The sequence below is a fragment of the Carassius carassius genome, chromosome 11 (genome assembly GCF_963082965.1).
Source record: "Carassius carassius chromosome 11, fCarCar2.1, whole genome shotgun sequence".
Lineage (NCBI taxonomy): Eukaryota > Metazoa > Chordata > Actinopteri > Cypriniformes > Cyprinidae > Carassius > Carassius carassius.
The window spans coordinates 12,173,389-12,197,509 of NC_081765.1; the positions used below are offsets into that span (position 1 = coordinate 12,173,389).

General features: G+C 37.9%; 1 protein-coding gene across 2 annotated transcripts in view; it reads left to right on the plus strand.

The window, feature by feature from the left end:
- Window positions 1-2,293: 2,293 nt before the first annotated feature.
- The window catches only part of LOC132152771 (neuropilin-2-like), a 77,135-nt gene continuing 55,307 nt past the window's right edge, over window positions 2,294-24,121 (plus strand). Inside the window, exons 1-3 of one of the 2 annotated variants that reach the window (XM_059561646.1) lie at window positions 2,294-3,280; window positions 10,759-10,933; window positions 21,901-22,082. In XM_059561646.1, coding sequence (XP_059417629.1) covers window positions 3,211-3,280; window positions 10,759-10,933; window positions 21,901-22,082 — 427 coding nt within the window. In that variant the 5' untranslated portion in view covers window positions 2,294-3,210. The remainder of the gene's footprint in view (window positions 3,281-10,758; window positions 10,934-21,900; window positions 22,083-24,121) is intronic. The other variant, XM_059561644.1, reaches the window with a different exon arrangement.

Here is a 24,121-nt window from a genome sequence, read left to right on the forward strand (position 1 = left end):
TGATAGTTACACCAACTGACAGATTGAATTTATTTTATTGTGTTTTATTTATGTTTTTTTATTTTTTTATTCACTGTTTTGTTCATTCCTTTAATCTTTGTTTCTGAACATAAATATACTTATTTGTCTTCAGTAACCTTCTTGTTGTACTTTCTTTCTTCCAGACATGAAGCCAACAGTGGTAGCTGTAAACAATCAGAAGCGTCAGCATTGGCTGCTTTTTGGCTCAAACAAGACTTAAGCCAGGGACTTTCCTCCCTGTATGGCCGTCAGGGACCTCAGAGTACACACTTGCGCACACACACTCAACACTTCCCCCCTGAGGCTGAGAGTGTGGATAGCCCCACTACCATGCACAGAAGCTTCACTGTTCTACAGACATCTTCTCATGCTCAGCCTGGCATTAGCCAATAAGATGGATGATCACAGGTCTGCTGTGGGTCGAGGTGTGTGTGGACAGCACAAGCCAGGACTGTCATCACTTCAAAGGGAAGCTGTTATTTCAACCTGATCCAAGACCAGCCCTCACTATACCCAAACTCTGACCTCGTCCGTGATAGGAGACACCACAGGACTGATCTGAAGACAGTGTAAAAGAGCATCCTTTATCAAGTACTGCTGTTGACAGTCCCAAGCCCCCAGGTCAAATAGTGCAATGGTCTCATGAGGTGAAAGATGGAGTCAGTAGTCTCAGAGAGATAAGAGCAGAGGAGCCTGTCATTGAGGTCTTGAGGAGTGAATATGATTCCCAGAATTAACAGCTCACGCATGGCACCACACATGACTAATCATCTGACTTCAATGAGACATGACCTGAAACTGACAAGGCATCAAAAGCTAAGAAAAACTTCCCCGTGCTTCCCCAGCTGCCTGCTGTCATTGTGTCGAGCATGTGCAGAGTGTCTTCAGGGTGGTTGGAGAAAGAGAGGTTTATTTTGGGATCTGCGAGGAAATGCTGTGTAATTAAAGCCACTGTATTTAGTGGCGGAATGGGGGCCTTATTGGCCCTGTATTGGGTGGATCTAAAGAGATCTGTGCACAAGAACATATCTGAAAGTTTGGGCTCCTCGCATGGATGTCGAAGCTTTGATGTGAACAGTGTGGTTGGTGAGGTCTACTCTAGCCGTTCTTTCTAAACCCCAAACTCTATCTGTACCTTAGTGTCTTATTTCTGTTTTCATATGTTTTTTGAGTGCAGGGGGCCTAAATTAAAAGACTCTGGATGTGCAGAGGGACATTGCTTTTCAAGTTCTGCTTTCTCTTCTCCTTTTCTCAGTGTCCCACACATCCTACCTCAAACTTCTACTTGTTGTTCTATTTTAACTGTGTGTGTGTGTGTGTGTGTGTTTTTTCAACAGTGCATCAGTCACAAGGAAAGAAAAACAGATGTTTTTAGTTTCTGTCAAACATCTGTCGTCATGGAATGTTTACCATTGGATTGTTCAGTTTCTTTTATTTTTGCTAAAAGTTTGACCCCTATACCCTTCATCTTTCCTTGGCCTGCTGTCAAAACATTTGCATTAATCCAACCTCAGCCTCATATTACCATGCACATTCCCTTACCTAATGCATGGCTCAACTCAGCATTTTCACTTTTCTGCCTAAAGTCAACTGGAGGGTGTCAAAAATGTTAGGTTTCCATCATCAATCATGTATTAAGCAGTCAAACATGATGGCAGCTTATACATAATTAGCATAATTCCTTTGTCTTATTGCTAAATCTTGGTCAGCGACATGATGTCTATTTTGGATTTTGTGGGATCATTTAAAAAGTGTCTAGGTGGTGCAACTTTGCAGAGCAGATCATGAAAATAAATTTTCATTATTTCTTCCTCTTTTTTTTCTTTTAAATGTTACATAAAAAAAAACTTTTGTTCACCAAAACCAGTGTGGTGTAACCAACATGCAGGATGACATTTTGTGATGTAAACCATAAAACAATGACAATATAACTTCATCACTTTACTAGGACTTTATTTATTTATTTGAAGGCATATTTTGTTAACCACAAATGGAGTAACCACTCTAAAAATGTATTAAGATACATAAAAAATGTATTCTTGCTAATGTACATTTTTTTTTACTAAAATATAAACTTAAAAAAAGAATAACTGATCCATAAAAGAATAAATGATTAACTTGTGTATTCTCAAATGTGCTCACGAGGAATGTAGTTCAGTACTAGTATTTACTTATTTTTTACATGATGGTTGTTTGAAATTACATATACAGTATTAGCTACATTTTTTTGTAACTGTATAAAACCAAAACTAATATGATTGCTTTTCTAAGAACTTGGCACATATGATTAAAACTAAATGTTTAAAGGATTCTATCATTTTGGACATTATTATTGATCAATGATTCATTGTTAGCAGCATACATACATCGTCTACTTGAAGAAGCTCTCCAAACCAGCCTGTGGTTTCGCACAGCCACGAGCGTTTGACGAGCCCGTGTGGCTGTGGGCGCTTGTGTTTCTCTCGCTCGTCTTTTTATAGCGTAACTGCGGTACTAGTGGCTGGTCTTTAATCAGAGACTGGAGAGGCGGGCCGAGGTGCTGACTGTAATGCGATAGCTGCGCCCGTCCTTAATGTTATTACATCCACATGCTGCTGCCGCGCGAGACTCAGCGCTCAAACGCAGAGGACGCGCAGTACCAAAGAGACAGCGCGCGGAGTATCTCTATCACAAGACTTCAGTTACACACCCTCTACACAGAAGACCATATCCGAACTGCCCTTTTCTGACAGTTTTCCGCTGTGGCAGTGTTTCCCATTCGAGAGCGTTTGGTGGTGGATTCTGTGCGGACGTGACCGGGAAAACGCTTCACGTCAGTTGGATTTGAAGGCGAGAGAACGCGCCGCTCACCTCACTCGCTCACTCACTCACTCAACTCGCTGCAGTAGCTCGAGGAAATCAAGCCAAAACATGTGTTGGGTCTGAAAGAAAAAGTTGTATAGTTTTATTCAGCCGTTTTATATTTCGTTGCTTTTGCTTAGGATATAACTGGAGATGTTAAACAGCCAAGTCTGGGCTGAATTTACGCATCCAGCATTTTGAAGCACATTGAGAAAGCAGGCGGAAGAAATTGTTTTCAGACTCAAGACTCAGTGGATACATCATCATTGGACAAGAACATTTTCAAAGAACACCACAAGAACTTCAGCATTTCATCTGCTAGTACTGGATGAACATCACCCGGAAAAGATGGATTTATTCACAAAGCTCTGTGGATCTTTACTTGTCTTGTGTGCGACATTAGTTTATGGAGAGGAGGGTAAGTTTTCATTGTTTTGCCATTTGTTTTTATCTTAATAAGTATATGTTTCCATTTTACGCGTATGCTATCGTGTGATATTGTACAAGGCACTGCAACCAAATTATTGATATATTTAAGTTTCGATGCCATTTTGGGTATTTGCATTGAATTCTGCTTCGGTTTGTTATCGTACCCTACAACTACCAGACAAAACGGACCTTATCAATAAATTAAGAAATTAATAAAAGAGAGAGAGTGAAAGCGGGGGGAAAGAGGGTCAAAACAGAAAACAAATTCAAAACGGCAACACTAAGATGTTGAGTCTCTCAGAAGGTTTTAGTGTGATGTGTGAAAGCTCACCTCACGCGCTGGCAGTCTCCTGGCCGCTGGAGGTGACGCGCGCCCGGGATGAGCTCCGATAAACGACGTGCTTCATACTGGACTCCACAGCACGTTTTCACGACACTACTTTGTGTTTGTTTGTTTTTTTATTTAGCCGCGTAATACAGTTCATTGTTTGTTTGTTTGTTTGTTTTTTTTATTCAGTGTATTTTCCTCACAAACGCATAAACTAAATAAAGTAAATTACGCAGCAGATCTCTTCATGCCACGAACGGGATCCTAAATTAGGCCGCCTTAAGCACGTCATAAAAGTATTTTTGACCTACAAAGTCGTAACCCATCATGCACGGTGTTGTTCCAGTCATAGTGTTCTCGTGTCATGGTTACTTTATTCTTGACGACTGTATTTGTGCACCTCCAGCGACTCTCATGGAGAATGTCAGCGGAAATACAGAATTTCTAGGCGATATGTTGTCTTTGTATCTGTGCACATATTTATAGTATACACGATTATATTTTGTATTTTTCATATTTTAATATGCTCGCCTTTATTTGACATTTACACTCCTCGCTGGTGTTTCTCGATTTGAAAAACAGATTTTGCATTCAAACTATCTTTAGCGAGTTTTATTAACCTACCAGACTGATAAAACTTACTTCAACCATACATTGAAATATATGTAAGGTAAACCTTTAAAAAGTACTGTAAATGTAACATTTCCACAATATTTATATATTTCTCATGGTTTGTTTGTTTTTTGCATGTTGTTATACTCTACTGTAAATATAACAATATGCATTTGCAAGCAGCCTCACAAAATGGAAACGTTTTCTTTAGTATTACTAAGTATTATACAAATACATAGTAACATGAACACTACAATATAAATTGAGTCATTTTTCTGTTGGACGAAATGAGATAATCTACTTATTAGGTGATTAGTTCACTAAAAAAGAAATATTGTGTCATCATTTACTCACTCTCACATTGTTTCAAACAGCCCTCTGTGGAACACAAAAGGAGATGTTAGGTAGAACGGTAAGGAATGACAGTGTCAGTCACCATTTACTTCTGTTGCATCTTTATTTCATACAGTGGAAGAGAACTGAGACTGCTAAAGTGTCCTTTTGTGTTTCATGGAAGAAACTCATTAGGGTGAATACATTGAGACAGAATTCCTTTTAAGTTTTTGTTAGGCTCTTTTAACATTTTTCCTCCAGTAATGTTCTTTTGGACTAGCATTAGCAGTGCTTTCCAACCAAATGTCGATGGCAGTGCTGCCAGACCCAGCAGATCTGTGTTGGGATCTGCATCTGATCCAAGAGAGAGCTCTCCACAGGGGTCCTTCTAAAAGCCCAGCTATCTTTCCAACACAACAACAGTGCCTTAATTAGTCCTGTTAAGCTTCAGATGGTCTGAATCAGATGGATGAATGGATTTGAGAGAGGGAGAATGGCTTAACCATCTACTGCTGGGACACGAAGCTCTGCTGAAGTGAGCTGGACTCAGCAGATGATGAAGCACACACTAAACGATAGGGGGCTGAAGCCTCTAGTGCAGATAGAATGTAAAAAGACAGAACAGCGGCGCTCTAAGTGTCTCATCAGTGTTATTAAATATCAGCTATTCATCAGCAAACGTTCACTCAGTGAAAATGAGAAATCTTATTGACTTTCGCCAGTCAGCTGGTGAAATTTTCAACTCCTCTCCCGTGGCGGCGGTCATGGCTGCCGAGCAGATGAGCGTGTGTGTTAGCATGTGGATGCATGTGAGTCTACATGTTTGAGCCCGAAAGACAGCATGTCCGGATGCTTTTCCATATTTTTCCGTTGTACCTAGTGGTATGAGTGCAAAGAGCATGATGTTGGCAAAGCCTTGGCCGCCTGCGCCTGGAGGCAACGCTGCGATTGATTACATGGTTATGCAGCTGTGCAGATACACCTGACCCCCTGCAGATCCCCAACATGCTCCAGAGAAACTGCAGCTACTGGAGCAAACTCCATGGGTAGCCGCTTTGAAATCCCAGTTTAGCACGCATAAGAGAGACCGCGATGTGTGGTGCCAAATGTGTGGAGCGTATGGAGTGAATAGGATCTCTTTAAAGTTTCATCGGATCCCTGCTAAGCCCATTTGTCATGTTCCTTTTTTGCTGTTTGGTGGCCCCAAGCTTATTTCATTTTCCATGCGCACATCTTTGGTATTATAGGCGATTGGTTCTGAGCTTCACTTTTGAGTTGTTCATCCAGCTCTTAATGGGAGTCACCTGCTTTTAGTCCTGTTACAGCTTCACTTTATATGTGTGTGTGTAGCATTAAGTTTTGTCCAGCAGCACCTCTTCTGATCCCTTCATACTGTTGATGCTGATGAAAGGCAGATGTGGACTTCTGGCGATGTCTTTGTGTGTGTTTAAGGTACTCGGTGTACTACAATCCACTGTTCTAACACTGAGTTTGTTACCAGTGCTACAGATGAGACCAGCGGGGTGCATTCCATGTCTAATCTCTTCAGATTACATATATATCACAGAGCCTTTTGCAGAAAAACGTTCCTTTTGAATAAGGTACAGTCACATTTCATTTGCAAAAAAGGTCTATTGGTTATTGTTAACAATGAAGTGAAATCTGAAGCATAGCTCACACGGAAATCACTTTCAAACCGAGCAGCTTTCGGTTGGTTGCTGTGGCGAATACTTGAATATGAGCAAAATCTGCCCTCATGTAAAACTCCCAATCACACAGATTCCTGTTGGACTGACCTGACTTGCCCTCAAAATTCTGCAAACCAAAAGTAAATGTAACCTCACCCGTAAAGTTTCTTGATCAGCGACCCATGAACCGCAGAGTTTAAACAGAAACAAATTCGTCAGTTTGAATAATGGGACAATTTATAAACAGTTTGAACTGATAAACACACCGGATCTCCTCCAACATTGGCCATTATGTAAATCATTGCAGTTTGTTGTCATGTTTGCTCACTGCACTGTTTTCTTCTCTTTTCCGTCTCGTGTAATGGGTAATATTAGTTCTCCCTCAGCAGAAAATGCACCTGTAAATCAACCAAAAGAAGGTCAGATCTTTGTATTCGCTCCAGGAAATGCACCGGCACTCGTTCACTCACTCTAGTGTGTCAGGCGCTGGCAAAGTGCTGAAACAGTGCTATTGGGATGAAATACAAAACAAGCAAGAAACCCATAAATAATGCAGCTCCATTCTCGTTCTCCCACCCACCTGCTCAGCACCGTTTACAGTTTCTTATGGCCTTAAAGCGAGGAGCCCGGCGGCAGGCCTACCTACCGGCAGCATCCTCAATCCTTCAGGAAGTGAGGCAGAGAGAGGAGAGGAACAGGGTGCCATTACCGAAAGCACTGACAGGATGAGATCTGTGGCTGTTGTTGTGTGTACTCCGCAGAACACGGTTGTGCCGAATAGTGAGCATTCGTGTGCTGAGTCTTATATGCTCAGTGAGGATGGAAGATACTATTGATTTGCCCAAGCCAATGATTGGTTCGGCCAAGATTTGATTTTGTGAATTGTAGGGACTCTGTAAGTATATGCTATTCAGTTTGAACAGTGTGACGTTTTGACCCAAATAATACAGGTCAGTTTCCAGGTGCACGCAGTCATTTTTTTTTGTTGCACTAGCTGGTTAGTCTGTTGTCTTAGACTTACTGTACACATAGTGGTGTGGATGTAGAAAATGCACAAACATTTTGGGTTAAAGAAATTTTTTAGATCTATTTGTAGATTCCGTTCCTATTGAACAGTGTGATGTAATTTGGCACACTGCCAAATATTTTTTTTTTATAATTTTTTGATCCAATTAGGTAATTTTACCTGCGCACAGACTTATACTGACATCTAGTGGTGTGGATGTTGGATTTGCGGATTGTTGATGCAATTTTAAAAATGCGCTATATGTATAATAAATTTTTGTTATTTAAAAATATATTTTTAAAAATATATTTTTGTATTACATTGTGATCTCAAAATGTCTGGCCTTAAGGAGATCTGTTCCATGTAAAATTAAAAAAGCTATTATTAGATTTATTATTAATCTCATGTGAGTGGACAGGATTTTAAACACAAGAACCGTTCATTTCTGTATGCTTTTTAAAAACTTTTTAGTTGTGCACCTTTAAAAAGTTCAGGGAACAAAATCATGTTTAATGTTTTCAGCAACGTTTCCATTCCCCAACACATAACTTTCATCTGTACTTGGTGCACAGCAAATCATCCCCAAGAATGGCAAATACAGCCAAAGTCATTCACACACACACACTGGGTGTTGACTCTGGCCCATTCGCCAGGGCTGCATACTGCTGTGATAGCATGTGGCAGAGACTGTAGATGGATAGACTCCTTTAGCAGTACAGACACAATAATTCATGAGGCCACCACATACCGCAACATAACACTACTGCAGTGTCTGTCGTTAAATCTCTGCTCGGAGTGGAAGTGAATCTCTGCACTGTCAGACTGGTTCTGTTGAGGCCCAGAGCTTTTGGAGGAAGAACACCTCCTAATGAGGCCCATCAGCCTGTCGACCCTCCTTTCTACAAGCACACACAGACACAAACGAATTGACCTTGAACATATGAGAAAGTGATGATGCTGGGATTGTTCAGATGCATCCTACAGTACAGTGTTTAGTTCAAAAATACATATTTCCAAATTCAACTAGTCAGTGGGTTGACTGAACGATTAGTCAGAAAGTTTCAGGTTGATGAGATGCATTTACATAAAGGCACACTGTAGTGTTGGAAAACAGCTGGACGGAGCGCAACAGCATGGAACAGAACACAGGGGTCTCAAGATGAGGTTTAAAACTTGGGCTATTTTTAATTTGACATGCTGTCTTAAAAATGCAGTGCTAGTGATGGGACACTCGGAAACAGCATGAAATCCGATTCATCTGACTAAGAACGGCCATCTGCGTGTGTGTCTGTTGCAATGGTGCATTAGAATGGAAGAATCTAAAGACTTCCAAGATGTTTTTTTTTTTTTTTTCATGCAAACGGTGTAGGTTTAACAGCTAAAGCAAAGCACCATTGAAAATATAAATCTATCAAATATTAAAAAATAGTAATATCAAGCACCACCATTAAATAAAATAAAACTACTGAAACATTTATAAAACTTAAAGAATATTTTCTGTAAAATATATATATATATATATATATATATTCATATACCAAATGTAATCATATAAATAAAAATATTAATATTTTAAAAATATTCTAGATAAATTGTTATGTCTGACATTTAGTTTAGTTTGGACCAATTTCTAATATAAAAAATTGCACATGGAAAGAAAAATATATTAAATTCAGCTGTTGTGTGGCTATTAGGTACTAAGGTTGCCTTTTGTTATTTTTTCATGGTTGATGGTGCAAGAAAAAATAATTTATTGTTATTTCCTAAAGTTTTGTTTCCTTTTGGTTTTAAATCCACTTTAGCACTGTATACCGCCATTGTAGTCATAACTTTCCAAATGTCACCACCTGAAATTCTGTTGTGTTGCAATCACCTGATTTCATCACCCTGTCAGTATTTGATGAGTCATCGTGGTACAGGTGAGTGGTCTGCTGGTTTCAAGATGCATTTTGCCTGGTTTAGTTGCAGCATCCTTTGAAAGCAGTGTAAATCTGGAAGGTATGAAGAGGTCGCATCCTATCACATCAATCTTGTTTTCCATCGGTGAGAAAGTCAGTGACTGAGTGTGAGAGATCAAGTGTGCAATACAGATGAGTTGTAATTGTTCACAGAAAGTGCTGTGGAAACCAGCCACAGACCTCAAACTATCAATCAAAGCTCTCACTTCCTCTGAACTCCTTCCCAGCATCCCCACTGGGCCACTATGTGTGACGCTAGAACATCAGCTCTGTGCATTTTGGTTGCGGTGTATTTGTTGTGAATTATAAGTAACAGCAGCAAAGTGCGTGCTGTATGTCCATCCTTGCTGAGTTCTACACATTTGGGTGACACTGCTTTCAACTGCTATTTTGATTGTAGTGCTCTACGATTATAGAAAGTTTTATTTTTAAAGGAACCGTCGACCCTGCAATTAATAAAAAAAAAATATTTATTTTTTATTTTTTATTTTTATATATATTGTGTACTCAGCCACATGTTATTTCAAGCCTGTATGACTTTCTAATGCCTGCAGAAACCAAAGAAGTTGCTCTGACAAATGTTTCAAATGCTTTTGTCCAAAACATCATTGGACCCCAATGACCTTATTTGTGTCATCAAGAACAGACCAAGAAGCATTCTTCAAAATATCTTCTTTAGGCAAGTTCCTGAAGCCACCGTAAATCATTCTGTGCCTCCACACCTTAAAACATTTATACACTGCCTCTCCTCAAACATGTGTGTTCGGTGCACGCTGACATCGTATCACTCTAGCCGAGGTTAAACAGCTGTGCCTAAAATACTATGATCAGAGCAATAATGAATGAGAGCTATATCAATTATTTGAGCTGTGGGAGCCGAGGGCTTGTTCGGGAAGAGAATGGTAAACACAGGCAGGGGAAAGGAGAATGAGTGCACTATCTCTGCGCTTTCTACACAGAAAGGCGTCTTTGTGAATCATCACTGTGCTCCTTGCAGCACTGGGTTGACCTTTGACCTCATTCAGACACACTTCCTGTCACTGAATAGCTTGTCATGTATGATAGAGTGGTTTTTATTTTGAAGATTGTGTCTTAATGTTTGCAGATTGCTTGTCAGTGATATAGTTGTATACCAGATGACAGCTGGGACAAGCGCCTTTGACACTGGACACAGCAGATTCTTTGATTTCCCAGTTTGTGTTGATTTGTATTAAACATCGGGACACAGAACAAAAGCCTTTAGTTGCGAAGTCATGGCTGCTTCACTTATTAACTAGCAGAGGTCAGCTTTTTCCTTTTTACTCAATTAGAATCGTTTGTGTCATATTGATTCATGTGTACCGAATCACTTCAATCAGCTAAAAAATGGCCATTGAGTAGCATCTAAATTAACTGGTGGGAAGTCCAATATTTTATTTATTATGATTCAGTTAATATAAATACACTAGGTTATACCAACTGATGTGATTAGACACATTTTCAGTGAGAGCAGTTGGAAAATTTGCGTGAAGCTGAATCATATTTCATCTCTCATTGTCACAGAGCCATGTGGTGGGCATTTGGATGCCAGTGACGCAGGATACATCACCACACCCGGTTACCCGCTGGAGTACCCGCCCCACCAGAACTGTCGATGGGTGATCACAGCACCCGAACCGTCCCAGCGTATCGTCCTAAACTTCAACCCGCACTTTGAGCTGGAGAAACTGGACTGCAGGTGAGTAGAAAATGTTGAGGCTGAAGATTAATTAAGAAGCTCTATGTAGAAAGAAACTATATATTCATAACCATATGATGTGGAAGAAACTTATATGGAAGAGTATATCAAAACTGACAAGTCTGTATTTCATACACCCAAGAAGCGACAAGGCAATCTCGTTTACTTTCTTTTATATAATGAATAGTATTTTATTAATTCTGCTGCTTAATATGCTGCTTTTAAAAAATGAGTTGATCCGGAAAAGACTGCTGATGTTTCTTGCCTAGTGATTATTGGAGCCTTCCTGTGATGCCCTAATGAGTCTGGCTGTAGTTGACATTACATACACACTCTCTTCACTTTAATTAAATATCCAATAAACAAAGCTTTGACACACATTTCTGGGGATCATGAAAACTTGCATGTGTTTCACCAGCAGCTGTGCTGACTCCTCCCTCTATTGGACAGCAGCAGAAATGCACGGAGCATGGTCAGGATTGCATGGTGCATGGAGTTTCACTGTATTTTCACAGTTTGGGTGGATTTGTTTTAAAGCATGATTCGTAAAGTGGGACGAATTCGAGGGGAATTAGCGGTCGCTAGTGAAGACTTTGACATTCATGAGTCATGTTTTACAACCCTTTCTCGGCAGAGCCACAAAGCCTGTCACAACCTGCCACTTCCAGCTCTCTCACTCTTCTTGCTGAATATTGCCCTTTGTCCTTTTGACATTTATTAACATTTTGGAACTATTAATTATACATAGCAGTGTTTTTAAAGAGAGATTTATGGGATGGCTTTTGACATTCCTTTGTTGAAATTGGAGCATTAATTTTTCAGAAGCTTTTGTTGAAAGTGTCTTCACTGATCACTTCCAGTGAGCACATCAACAGAGAGAGAGAGAGAGATCAAAAGAGAGAGACAGGAAAGTCTGATATGTGTTTCATTCCAGCACTTTACTTACTCCTTAGTGGTTTGTGCACGGGATAGTACTGTTGTTATTTTCGTCTCTTTTTCTCCCTCCACCCTTGGCTTGATTGACAGAAGTTGCGGCACGTTCCATTACATCACACATCCTTTCCGTGCTTTCCTCCCGCAGAGGATTTCTTTGCGCGTCCATTAGTAAACAGAACTCCACATTGAATAAGACACATTGCTACATTTGGAAAAGAGGAAAGTGGACAGTTTCCCAGTAGATCTCAGGTTAACACAACCAGTTCTAAGACTTAAAACAGATGTCTCTTTTTTTTAACCTTCCGTCTTCGCTCCCATCTGCTGCTCCGCTACAAATGTTCAGTCAAGATTTTTATGTCTTTTGTAGACAATGTGAGCTCTGTTTGTACGCGTGCCAAAGTAGATACTAGGGTGTTGTGGGTGGTTACCAGGGTGTCGTTATGTGGTTGCTAAGGTATTCTGAGTGGTTTATAGCACGTTGCCATGTGATTGCAATGATGGTTGTGTTAGTTATTATGCAAAAAATGTTTTATAATGTGTATTAATCTATGTAAATGTTTAAATGATTAAAAATATATGTTTGATAAATATAAATATTAACATAAATTATTATATTTAAAAAATAGTGTTAAAAATATTTTTATATTATATTATATACTCAAATAAATTGTTATATTTAATTATATTTAAATATCTATCTATCTATCTATCTATATATATATATATATATATATATATATATATATATATATATATATATATATATATTTAAAATGTATATTTTTTTTATTTGTTTTTACAAGTTATTGTAAAGTGTTATTTTAAGCTGATAATCATTCTGACCCTGTTCTCCTCCTCTCTATCTCTCTCTGAATCCTTGTGACCATTTAAACCACATAAAGGTTAAGTATGGTTATTTACAGCCTAGGATTTCAGTGTAGCACACAAAGATGATGAAATCAACTGTTAAGCCTGATCTGTAGGCCTCATAAATTCACAAATTATACATCAGTCTCTTCTGTTTAACTTAAAGCCAGACTTCTCTCGGCTAAAATAATCACCCTAGGTCTTTTGTTTCTTTAAACTCCCTGACTTGTTCCCTGCAGTTTTTTTCTAGCGATTATTGCCCGCAGATGAATTAAGGACAAATGTGGGACTGTTGAGTTCTGTTGGGGAGTTGTAAATGCCTAGTAAACACAAGCACTTCTTTAATAAGTTGTAAAATGATCTATCCATTAACATGCTTAAGCACAGCCACCTCTGATTCTCGCATTAGCTTTGCAAAACGAAACTGTCACATAGCTCACATATTTGTGAAGCAGACAGATCATTTAATTGTGTTGTGGAGACTTACAGATGCAGGGCAGGGTGAAGTGTGGTATAGGCTATTCATTTGATCTATGTTGATCCTGAGGTAGTAACAACTCAGTATCTTTCCACTGGACACCAAACTGGCTTAATTTATTTAACCTGAAGTGTTTTCCCTGTCAGATATGATTATGCAGCTTAGGCTTCATATCCAGGCATCTCATTCCTAGCTGACAGACGTTTATATGCACACATGCTGAAAACTGGCTGTGCTACAAGGTTTCCCCTTTGACCTCATGAAGTTTAGTCTGCTCAGATGCCACTACACCCTTAGGTTTCCTCTTTCGACTCATTTCTCCTTCAATTCTATCATAATCTCCCTTTTTTATCCATTGTTTCCTCATTGGTATGTAATTCTCAGTCCTCCTCTTCCCATTTCAAAAGGGCAGCTCTTATATGAATTTCCATACTGGTCTAGGCTGCTTTGGTGGTGGTTAATCAGTATTGGTTGACTCGAAGTTGGTATACAAACATTGTTTTTCTAGCAAAGCTAGTCGACTGAGGACTTGTTAGTCCACAAGCAAAACACAATGAGATCCACTGATGTTGGTTTCTCTCTCCTTCCATTTCCCGCTCACTTGTTCCCTCTTTCTTCCCTACAAACATTGTGTCTGATTAAAATGACTCATCTCCCAAGGCACGTCCCATTCTCAGCATTGCTTTATTCCACATTCCCTATTCAGCTCTCTCTCTCATCACACATAGATGAAGTAAAGAGTGCTGATAATCCAGCCACACTGTCACTGCAAACACTTCCTCCACTGATCTTCCAGTGCTCTGCAGGAGACTGAAGGTGGGCTCTCAAACAGTTTTTACTAAAGCAAAGGATGCCACTTTGGAGCCAGTACCTCTTTCTAAAACCTTGCCAGGCATCCAGTGTTTGGAGCAGCATGGGACACTCAACTCACAATCTGAAATTAGCATGTTGCTAAGATAACATTGTGATACTCTAATAAGCATTGCAATAAAGAGCACATAATATACATACAATAAAAACCTATTCATTTTCATCTGTGCTTTTAAGAATTTTAAACAAAATTTGTTGTTGTATTGTGTATTCTATTTATTGCTTATTAAATCATTCTTATTGGATTAAATGTATTTTAGGTATATTTTAGATATAATAGATAAATATTAATAATTATTGCAGTGCCTTTTCTGTTATGGATACATGCAGTGGTACCTAGGAATTTGGCCAAAAGAAGATATTTTAGAGGAAAGTACAATTGTTTTTCCGAGATAAAGTGAGCTGCCTGTAGTCAGCATCATGAGAGCACTAATTATCCTGCCTACCTTTTGGAACAGACCTTGTGTCTGTAGCTCATCTTTAAATTGTTTTGGAACACAGCCATTAGGTCAAGAAAAGGATGAGTAAAGATGAGAGGAGAGAAGTGCACCATTTATACTCGATGAAATCCAGAGCACTCTGGTATATCAGTTGGATGACAATGACCAGATGCAATGCAATGCAAAAGAAAAAGAAAAAGTAAATCTATCAAAGGTTACAGGTCCAGCTCAGCACTTACACGAAAGACACTGGTTTCACTTGTCGTACCAGCTTCATTTGAATTCACCAGAGTGTTCCACAGCTTCTTGGCACAGCATCAGATGTGTCCTGCTCCTAAAAGTTATAAATAGATTATTGTGAAATAAATATAATAAGCATGGGATGGTTTATCATTATATATCTGTAATGCAATCAGCAAAGCTGCTCGACTGGATGACATGGTTAAAGAAACAGGGTTGAGCAGGTTGAAGTCATGGTTCTCTCTCTCTCCTTTACCACTCCCTTACTCTATCCCTCTCTTTCATCTTTATCTGTTTTTCTTCTTCCCCACTCTTTACACTTTCGTTTCCTCCCTCTGGCACAGTATTCCAGTTTTTGATATTATCTATTCACCATATTAATACACAAGGAATGGGTGTTCTGTTCTCCTTCATCCTGTGGATTTTACTAATTCAGCGATAACAATCCTGAGGCTTCCAGACTGTCATCATTCATCAAAAATCATTCTACATGTTTTATTTATATATATATATATATATATATATATATATATATATATATATATTATATATATATATTTTGAGAGGCATTTATAGTCATATACTGTATATAAATATATATATAGAAATTATAATATTGATATATATATACACACATATATATATATATATATATATATATATATATATATATATATATATATATATATATATATATATATATATATATATATATATAGAAATTATAATATTGATGCATATTATATAGAATTATAATATTCATTTTTATCAAACCCACTGTCAGGGACGTGCACAGACATTTTGAGGGGCAGGGGCTCAAGTGAAATAAAGGGCACTTCTCATAATTAGGTTTTTTTTTTTTTTTAAACAAAAAAGTATATATATATATATATATATATATATATATATATATTAACGCAACTCTGACTTCCTTTTAAAATAAATAATTTAAAAAGTTAATTAATTTTATCTTCCTCAAACTCACACAATTGTTTCATTTTCAAAAGATGTCTACAAAATAATCAGTTCACAGAAACCATGGTCTCCTTAGTATTCACTAGGTTTATAGAGCAGCAAAGGAAACCATTCCACAATGTGCATGTTTTGAAAACATTTTCTATGCTACTAGTTTCAAGTATATATGAAGAGTTCAGATGCAAAAGCCTCTAAGTGCCATCTGAAATTTTCTTATGAGCTTTTTTTTCAAGCTCGTATTTAAGTTCAGTAATTTAACTTAAATGACAATTAATAGGTAATTTTCATTGCCAGTAATGTGAAATAAGTGAACATAAACAAACATACAAGCTTGATAAAAATGATCATTATTGAAGGAAATTTCAGATGGCACTTAGAGGATTTTTCATCTGAACTCTTCATATTTAGAATAACCTAAATAACTGCATCAAACAGAGGGGCGTGTTTTACTAATAATTTGTTTATTTTTGCACAAGGCACTACATCGTTTTAATTATTTTGGTGTTATCAGAATACATAACACTTTAAAATTAAACTTACCAAAATAATTGAGTAAAAATTCAATAAAAGCCAATGTCATGTATGTATTTGTGGTGGTATGGAATACTATTTTATAAAGGTTTCGAGGAAATAAAAAAAGTTAAATTACTTAAATAGTTAATTTATAAATATTGTTATTTTTAAAGTTTAATGTTAACTTACTTCTACTCAGTTTTATTTATTAATGTACCAGATGCAGTTACTCAGATTTAATACATTTTTTAGAGTGTATCCTCCATCTGTTTGCATCCGTAGGTTAATGGTTAATGATTAAATAACTGGGGACGTTCTGTATGCAAATTAGGCGTCAACTAGTTAAAATGCGCACATTTGCATCTAATTGACAGGGAAATGCAGGTAAATAGGATAAACAAAATAACTAAAGCATATCACCTGGTGGTAATATATGCTTATTTTATTAACTTATTTTATTACATGGCTTGGTTGAATTCCAATGTAGAATGCGGTCTGTTATAACCAACAGACCGCTGTGTGGAGTATAACAGACCGTTGCCATGAAAAACAGAGCGTTGCTATGGACTCACAGGATTCTAAACGTAGAGACGGAGCGGACTATTTTCTTTAGCGGAAGTAATACAATCGGGTTTAACAATCGGGGGAGAGGGAGCGCTTCAGAACTCCTGACCTGATATTTAGATACTATATTTCAATAAATATATTTGTTTGACAGGGAAGCTGTGTGCAAACAGAAATATATATTATTTTTCAAAAATAAAAAAAAAGCACCCCAGAAAAAAGTTTCTTTCTCTCCAGGAATAAAAAGGGCAGGTGCTCAAGCCCCCTTTCATGTCTATGTGTGCACGTGCCTGCCCACTGTATTAAACTACACAGAGTACATTTACAGTGACACACTTCACACTCTTACTACAACAAGGGGAGCCGAGGCCTTGTGTTCGGTGACATCTCTGTATTATCTCCTGTGATGAGGGATATCAGAACTGACGATCGCCCGAGAGCATTTTTAGACATCTCAACTCCAGCCACATGCAGAGCCATGATCACAGACCCCGGGACACCCCACTGTCTCCAGCTGGGGAGCGGAGACAGCTGCCTTTGTTTCTGTAGTAACCTCACAGGGGACGGTAGTGATACTACTACAGTACGCTAGCCGTGTGTACAGACTAGCCTCTTAGTTGCTCATGACTGACGTTGAACGTCTATGAAAGGAACAATTTTACACAGCAGTTCCCCCCACTGTCTCTCGGCGTGGGGCTTTATCCGTGATAGATTTGACAAATGAACACGTCTAAACTCACAGCTAGATTTCTTCTCGAGTGAGGCCAACATTAGCGAATGATATCATCACTCCGTGCGGCTCCCCAGGGGTACTTCTGATCAATGCGAGTTTTCCGCTTGTAATGAAGAATCGATGGATGGTGTGAAGCCGGACAGGACTCAAGGGGGACACACAGGTCTCCCACACATATCACATCATTGTCAGAGTACAGGCATATCTGTTATGACCATTATTGGCTTTCTATACACTTACAGAACAGATATGAGAATGACAACATAAAACAGCATTATAAAGTGTTCAGTTATAACCGGGTATATTACAGAAAATGTTAATTCTTCATTAGGTTCAGTAGCCTTCAATACAGATTGCTCTCTGACATTTCAGATTGCAGTAACAACTCTACCTCTGTTCCTTTCTTCATACCTTTCCTGGTTTTATGACTAAATAAGTGGTCTATTTGAACAAGCAGTTAATGTTTTAGAGGCAGTTTCAGTAGTTTAATTCCTCCACTGGGTAAGATTGAGGTTTTTAGGCAAAGCCTGTGATTATTTACTTTCAATCAAAGGAGTGAGTCTTTCACCTGCAGTAAATCTGAATGTATTCATCTAGAACTGAAAGAAACTGGGTCAAAATGTACAGTCATGATATATAAATTTGTGCATTTGCCTTGCTAGATGCCTGGATCTGCAGGGGACGTTTGATAGTTTATAGGTTTGCGCAGGTGTGAAAAACTGTCCTGGCTCATAGATACAACATGTGAAAGTCAATTAACAAGCAGCTCTGATGGTAGAGGATGGGTACATCTACAGAGAATTACTCTGCTAATATCAAGTCAAACACATACACACACATACACAAGCTCAGGGTGCCAAAGCCGTTTTTACCCTAATTCGCTGGTGTAAAGTATGAGTGAAAACAAGGAAGAACAAGAAGTAGAAAAGTGTACAACAGAGTAAACAGAATCAGACTTTGACACACACACACACAAAAAAATATATATTTTGGGGTCGATCGACAATGCCAGCATTCTTACCCCAAACAGATTCACCATAGAAACAACATTCAGCAATAAGATACATGAAAATCGAATTACCCTCACATCCCTTGTTTGTGTTTTTGTATGCTGCCCATGTGACTGTAATAATCTCTCACAGCCTTGTCCTTAGTGTAAGGTGAATGCTGTTTTAGTGGGAGGGTTTATGTCTTAGCTCATTGGTGCTCATTGGTGACTGTGATGAAATTTAGAAAAAGTGAGAGTAACTTTTAACTCTGTACTGATTTGAAATGAAAAGCATTAAAATGTTCAAAAGAGAACAGAATAGTGTGTGTGTGGCATGAGAGCTGATTTGAGAGTGTCTGTGTGTGTTTAAGGCTAGTTAAAGACAGCTGCTGGCATCTGTCAGATGGTTCCCCTGTACTTTCATCTCTCTGGCTGTCATGTTTTCATCCTTTATAACAGAGTGTCCTGTCATTTTGAGGAAAGAGACAGAAGTGCGGGTTGAGGTGGGATGTGTTTTCAAAGGCACTGAGGAGGGCTATACAAATGTTTGATTGGAGGGTGTCTGCTGCCTTCGGCTCCTGAGATATCCGTCTTCTAACTGAATGCTGAAAGTTTGTAGGCTCTACAGGCTGTAGAAATAGGAATTTGATACATTCAAAGAATTATATGTAAATTATGCACCAGGATGGAAGAACGCTTCATTTCCCAGCCTGTTGAATTCAGTCAATTCCACTTCATTTCATTCTAAATGCTGTTCTTTTAAACGTTCTATTCTTAAAAAATGCATCAATGTTTCCACAAAAAAAAAAAGCTTAATACTGAGCATGAAAATTCAGCTTTACCATCACAGAACAAATTTAAATATAGAATATAGTCAAATAGAAAAAAGTAATTTTTAATTTATATATTTCATTAATATTTCAGTAATATTTCATAACATTACTATTTACAGTAAGCATACGAAACTTCTTTCAAAAAATATTTTAAGTCTTATCAACCACAAACTTTTAGTCTACAGTATATGAACACATAAGAAATAAAAAGAAAGACTTAATCACCCTTAAATGTTTGACAAGCATTCAGCAAGCAAGCAAGGAAGTCCACTTACTTTTGACCACATTATTTTGTGTTTCATTTGTGTCTGTTTTTATGTCTTTTAATACATTTTAAGAGAAACCAATGAGACTTCAGTTGGCATGTCAGTGAATCATTACTGAGAACTCCCTTAAGTCTACCAAGCTATGACAGATTAATGCATTTGTCCTCTAATAATTTGCTGAATAAATATGTCAGAGGAGAGAAAGTATAGTTTCTTCAACTCAAGGCTCATTGATTTCTCTGTCTGTGCACTTGTCTCTTGAGTTGGATCAGTGTTTTAGACAATTACTCTCTGGCGCTGAAGTGTACAGATGTTTGGAGGGTACACAGACTTGCTGAATTGGTAGTTAAATGAGGCTCAAATTGTTCTGTGGAGTCAAGCTCTTCTGCTACTACAGCTACATAAACCTCAGCCTTATTAACATGACAGCACTGTGCTAAGTAACACTGCTTTTACCCTCGCTGCCTGCCAGCTGGACCCAGAATCACTTCTGTCTGATGTGTTATTTTAAAAAAGAAACTCTTTGATTCACATTTTCAAAAGAGAGATAATACACCTGATGGGCTTTTTTTTTGGCTTTCTTTTTAGTTCTCTCGTTTTCTCATTCTCTAGCTGTTTTTAATTTACCTGCCATCAGGTCAATTTTGAAAGCTTTTCAGAGGAAAAATCTATTTTAGTAAGCAGGCAGAGCGTGTTAGGTGTGACATAGTTTCATAGTTAATTGAGATCAAACACCTTTTAAACACAATCCCATTCTATTTTCTTCTTGCAAGGCTGTTTGTATCTTGAGACTTAAGAGGGTAAAAAACAAAACAAGAAAAGATCAAACTCATTATGTAGAGGCAGCAGAACAGACAGTTCTCTAACACGTGATGTTGAGTTTACAGTCATGAAAAAAATCTTTAAATTTGTTTCTATGAGGAACTCTTATTATGGACTGCCTTCAAATTGAGTATGCACAAAACATTGCTGCCAGTATTAGAGTGTTTTATTTATTGGCATCAGTTAATGTTTGCCAATGTTCTTTTTTTTTCTATTTTTCTTTTTATATTGCCTTTGTCATCACTTGAAGCTATAAAATATTTTATTAACACTAAATGTAAACTTAAATGTTAAATTAAATTTTTCAATTTTCAGTAACTGGCCATGGCCGGGTTTCCCAAAAGCTCCGTAAGCCTAAGAAGTTCGTAAAAACGACCGTACTGATCTAAATATTACGGTCTGTTTCCCAAAAGGATCGTAACTTAAGTAGCACTTAAAAATCATCGTAGATCTACTAGTGCTCTGGAGTAATCGTTAAGCCCTAAGTGCATCGTAAGAAGACAGATTTATGCAGTCACCTGCAGGACAATCGTCAGATTACACCTTTAACTTGATTCAAGTGCAATGTGATTATAATATAAGGATTTGATTGTGCTTTATAGTACACTTTATGACTCGTAAATTAAATAATTAAAAAGGGCACAAATATAGAAATACACATTTAAATTAAATGACTGAAAAAAATATAACAAAAAAAGAATAAAATAAGTAATTAAATGTTTCAAAGAATGGGGGAAAAAATATGTCAATTACTTGCTGAAGTGCACGAAAACCAGCTATGTGTTTGATCTGAAATAACGTCTTACTCTCTCTATCTATACTGTGTATAAATAAATTAATTTAAATAATTTTATACATTTAGCTGATGCTTTTATCCAAAGCGACTTACAGTGCATTCTGGCTTAAAATTTTTACCTAACATAATATATAAATATATAAAGTATATTATATATTATTATGTAAAGTATAATATTATAAACTATAATATTGTATTGTGTTATAGTTATAGTTATTATATCTAAGTTGTCTGTCTGGAACGCAGCAGTAGGTTAACATCAATAAACAATAGTGTACTATAATTAAGAGCCATTCTATATCGTCAACATTTCAGCACTTGATAAATGGATAGCGACTCTAAGTAGCACTTAAAGCACAGCTAGGTGCGACTTTGTTAAGTGCATTGTTGGGAAACGCACGTGAAACAATAACGAACGATCGCAAAATTACTCGTAGAAAACGCTCTTAAGCTCTAAGATCAATCGTTATTGGGAAACCCAGCCCATAACATTAACATAATTATCGTATCAGTATTTCTAGCACAAGATCTGGTATCTGTTCCCATTTAGAGTCACACAGCTTGGGGAACATGGGGAATGATTTGATGGTTGCCTAATGCTCTTGTCCTCTTGTATAAACGTCCCTATGTTTGTTCTTCTCCATAGGTATGACTTCATTGAGATCCGGGATGGGAACTCAGACAGTGCTGATCTGTTGGGGAGACACTGCAGTAACATCGCACCCCCTGCAATCATCTCATCAGGCCCAGTTCTGCTCATCAAATTCGTCTCTGACTATGCCCACCAAGGGGCAGGGTTTTCGCTGCGTTATGAAATCTATAAGACAGGTAAGTGTGTGCTAACCAGGTGTAGTTTATCATAGGCAATGCAGTGTCAATGCCTCACCTGCTGCTCATGCATCTCTCCTGTGTGCTTAAAGCTAGAGTCTTCTGTTCAAGTGCTTGTACTAACAAAGCATTTAAACTGTGGGGAGAGTTCATGTGGGTCCATTGAGCCTGTAAAGAAAGCAGGATTCTGTGTTGATGCAACTGTCTCTCTTAGCACGTATCACAAATTCTTCCTTTCACACAGGCAACACATACCTCACCTTTTCCTTTATCTGCCCAGTACCCACCACTCCTTGCAGCATGGGCTGCTATGTGTCAAATCCCACCTGCCTGAGAAGTGTTGATTGGCTTTTGTCCGTCGGAGGGAAGAGTCCCTATTGGTCAGCGTGGTGTCATTGACAGCCCACCTATTTTATTACTTGTGATGTAGAAGTGTAGATTCGCTTTTTTAAACTGGAGGGAAAGGCTCTGAAGCAGGAAGACAGGATTACCATTTATGACAAGTTCTAAATGGCTTTTAAGGATTTGAGGGAAAAGCTGTTATTGGATCAAATGTGGTGGTCAGCATAAGCTCCTTTCCTCTGGAGTATTTTTATCGCTGGAGGTCATTGCAAGGTTATGCATCGTTCAGAAGTAAATTCTGAATGCCTTTCAAATTGCAATTGAGTTATTTCATTTGAATTTAATTCAAATTGAGGTAGCAAACAGGATGCATACTTGCAATTTGAATGTGAATGTAAGGAAGTAAAATGAAAATGAATTGAAATTTTTATAACTGTAATTTTTAACAACTAGTGCTGCAACGATGCGTCGACGTCAACGATTATGTCGACTACAAAAATACGTTGAAGTGTGTGAAATGCGTCGACGCTTCACACCGTTTACATCTCGCGTAATGGCATATTGGGAATGGAGAAAGTTGCATTCTATCACAAAAACCGAGACCACTGTTATCAAAAGTATGGGAATACTTTAAACAGAGGCCAAATAAAATGGCCCTTTGTTCCATTTGCAAAACCGATATGGTGTACAACGGCAGCACAAATGCGATGCACGAGCACCTCAGAGGAAAACATCCTGGCGCTCTCCGGTGTTACGGTTAAACTGGTTACCGTGTGATCTACTGACCAACTTCAGGTCTCTGCTGCAGATGTGATGGAACGGCCGCAGCAGATTCGGCGATTCTAAAAGCACAAACTGATGCGATATTATTAAGTGTCTAATAAACGCAGACTTGCTCATTGCATGATTCTGATATTCTTATAAAGATTACAAGTTATTGGCATGATCACCTGTGTCTGTTTTCGCGTGCGCGTCGCGACCGCGTCACTTCCATTACGAGCGCGCATACCGCTCGCCTACATTGGAAATAACACACTTGTGAATGTCTGAACGGCCCCTTAAAAGACAGCGCGCCATGAGACAACAGTCACAAACCACCGAGCTACCCCGAATCAGCTCAAGAGCTCTGGAAACCATGCTAAACCATAGCAGAACCCTGACTACATTTTATGGTTTGTGATGCTAAAGAACATTTCATGACGTCTCAGACAACTGTAAATTTGTGGCTAATGTGGTTTAATTATGAACGCTATAGTAAACGCATATTTACCATAGTAAAATAATTTTCTTTGCCTCTTTATTTTTGTATACTGTAAAAACTTCAACCACATTGGTTGAAAATGAATAAAGGTTGAAATATTATATTAGAAGTTGTACTTATATTTTTTGTAAAGTTATCCAAAGGATTCATTAGCTAATCAAAAAAGAACATTAGATTAATTATTTATTGTAATAAAAATAATCGTTAGAGTAGTCGACTAATCGAAAAAATAATCGTTAGATTAGTCAACAGAAAAAATAATCGTTAGTTGCAGCTCTATTAACAACAAAAGCAAAGTTTATCTAGACAAGCTTTATATTTTTCCTCGAGTCTCATTTGGAATTTTTTAGAGAAAAGTTGACTAAAGTAAGAAAGTGGATAGATGGATTGGTAGGTGGATTGGATTGAGTCGATTGATATTATATTATAATTTTGA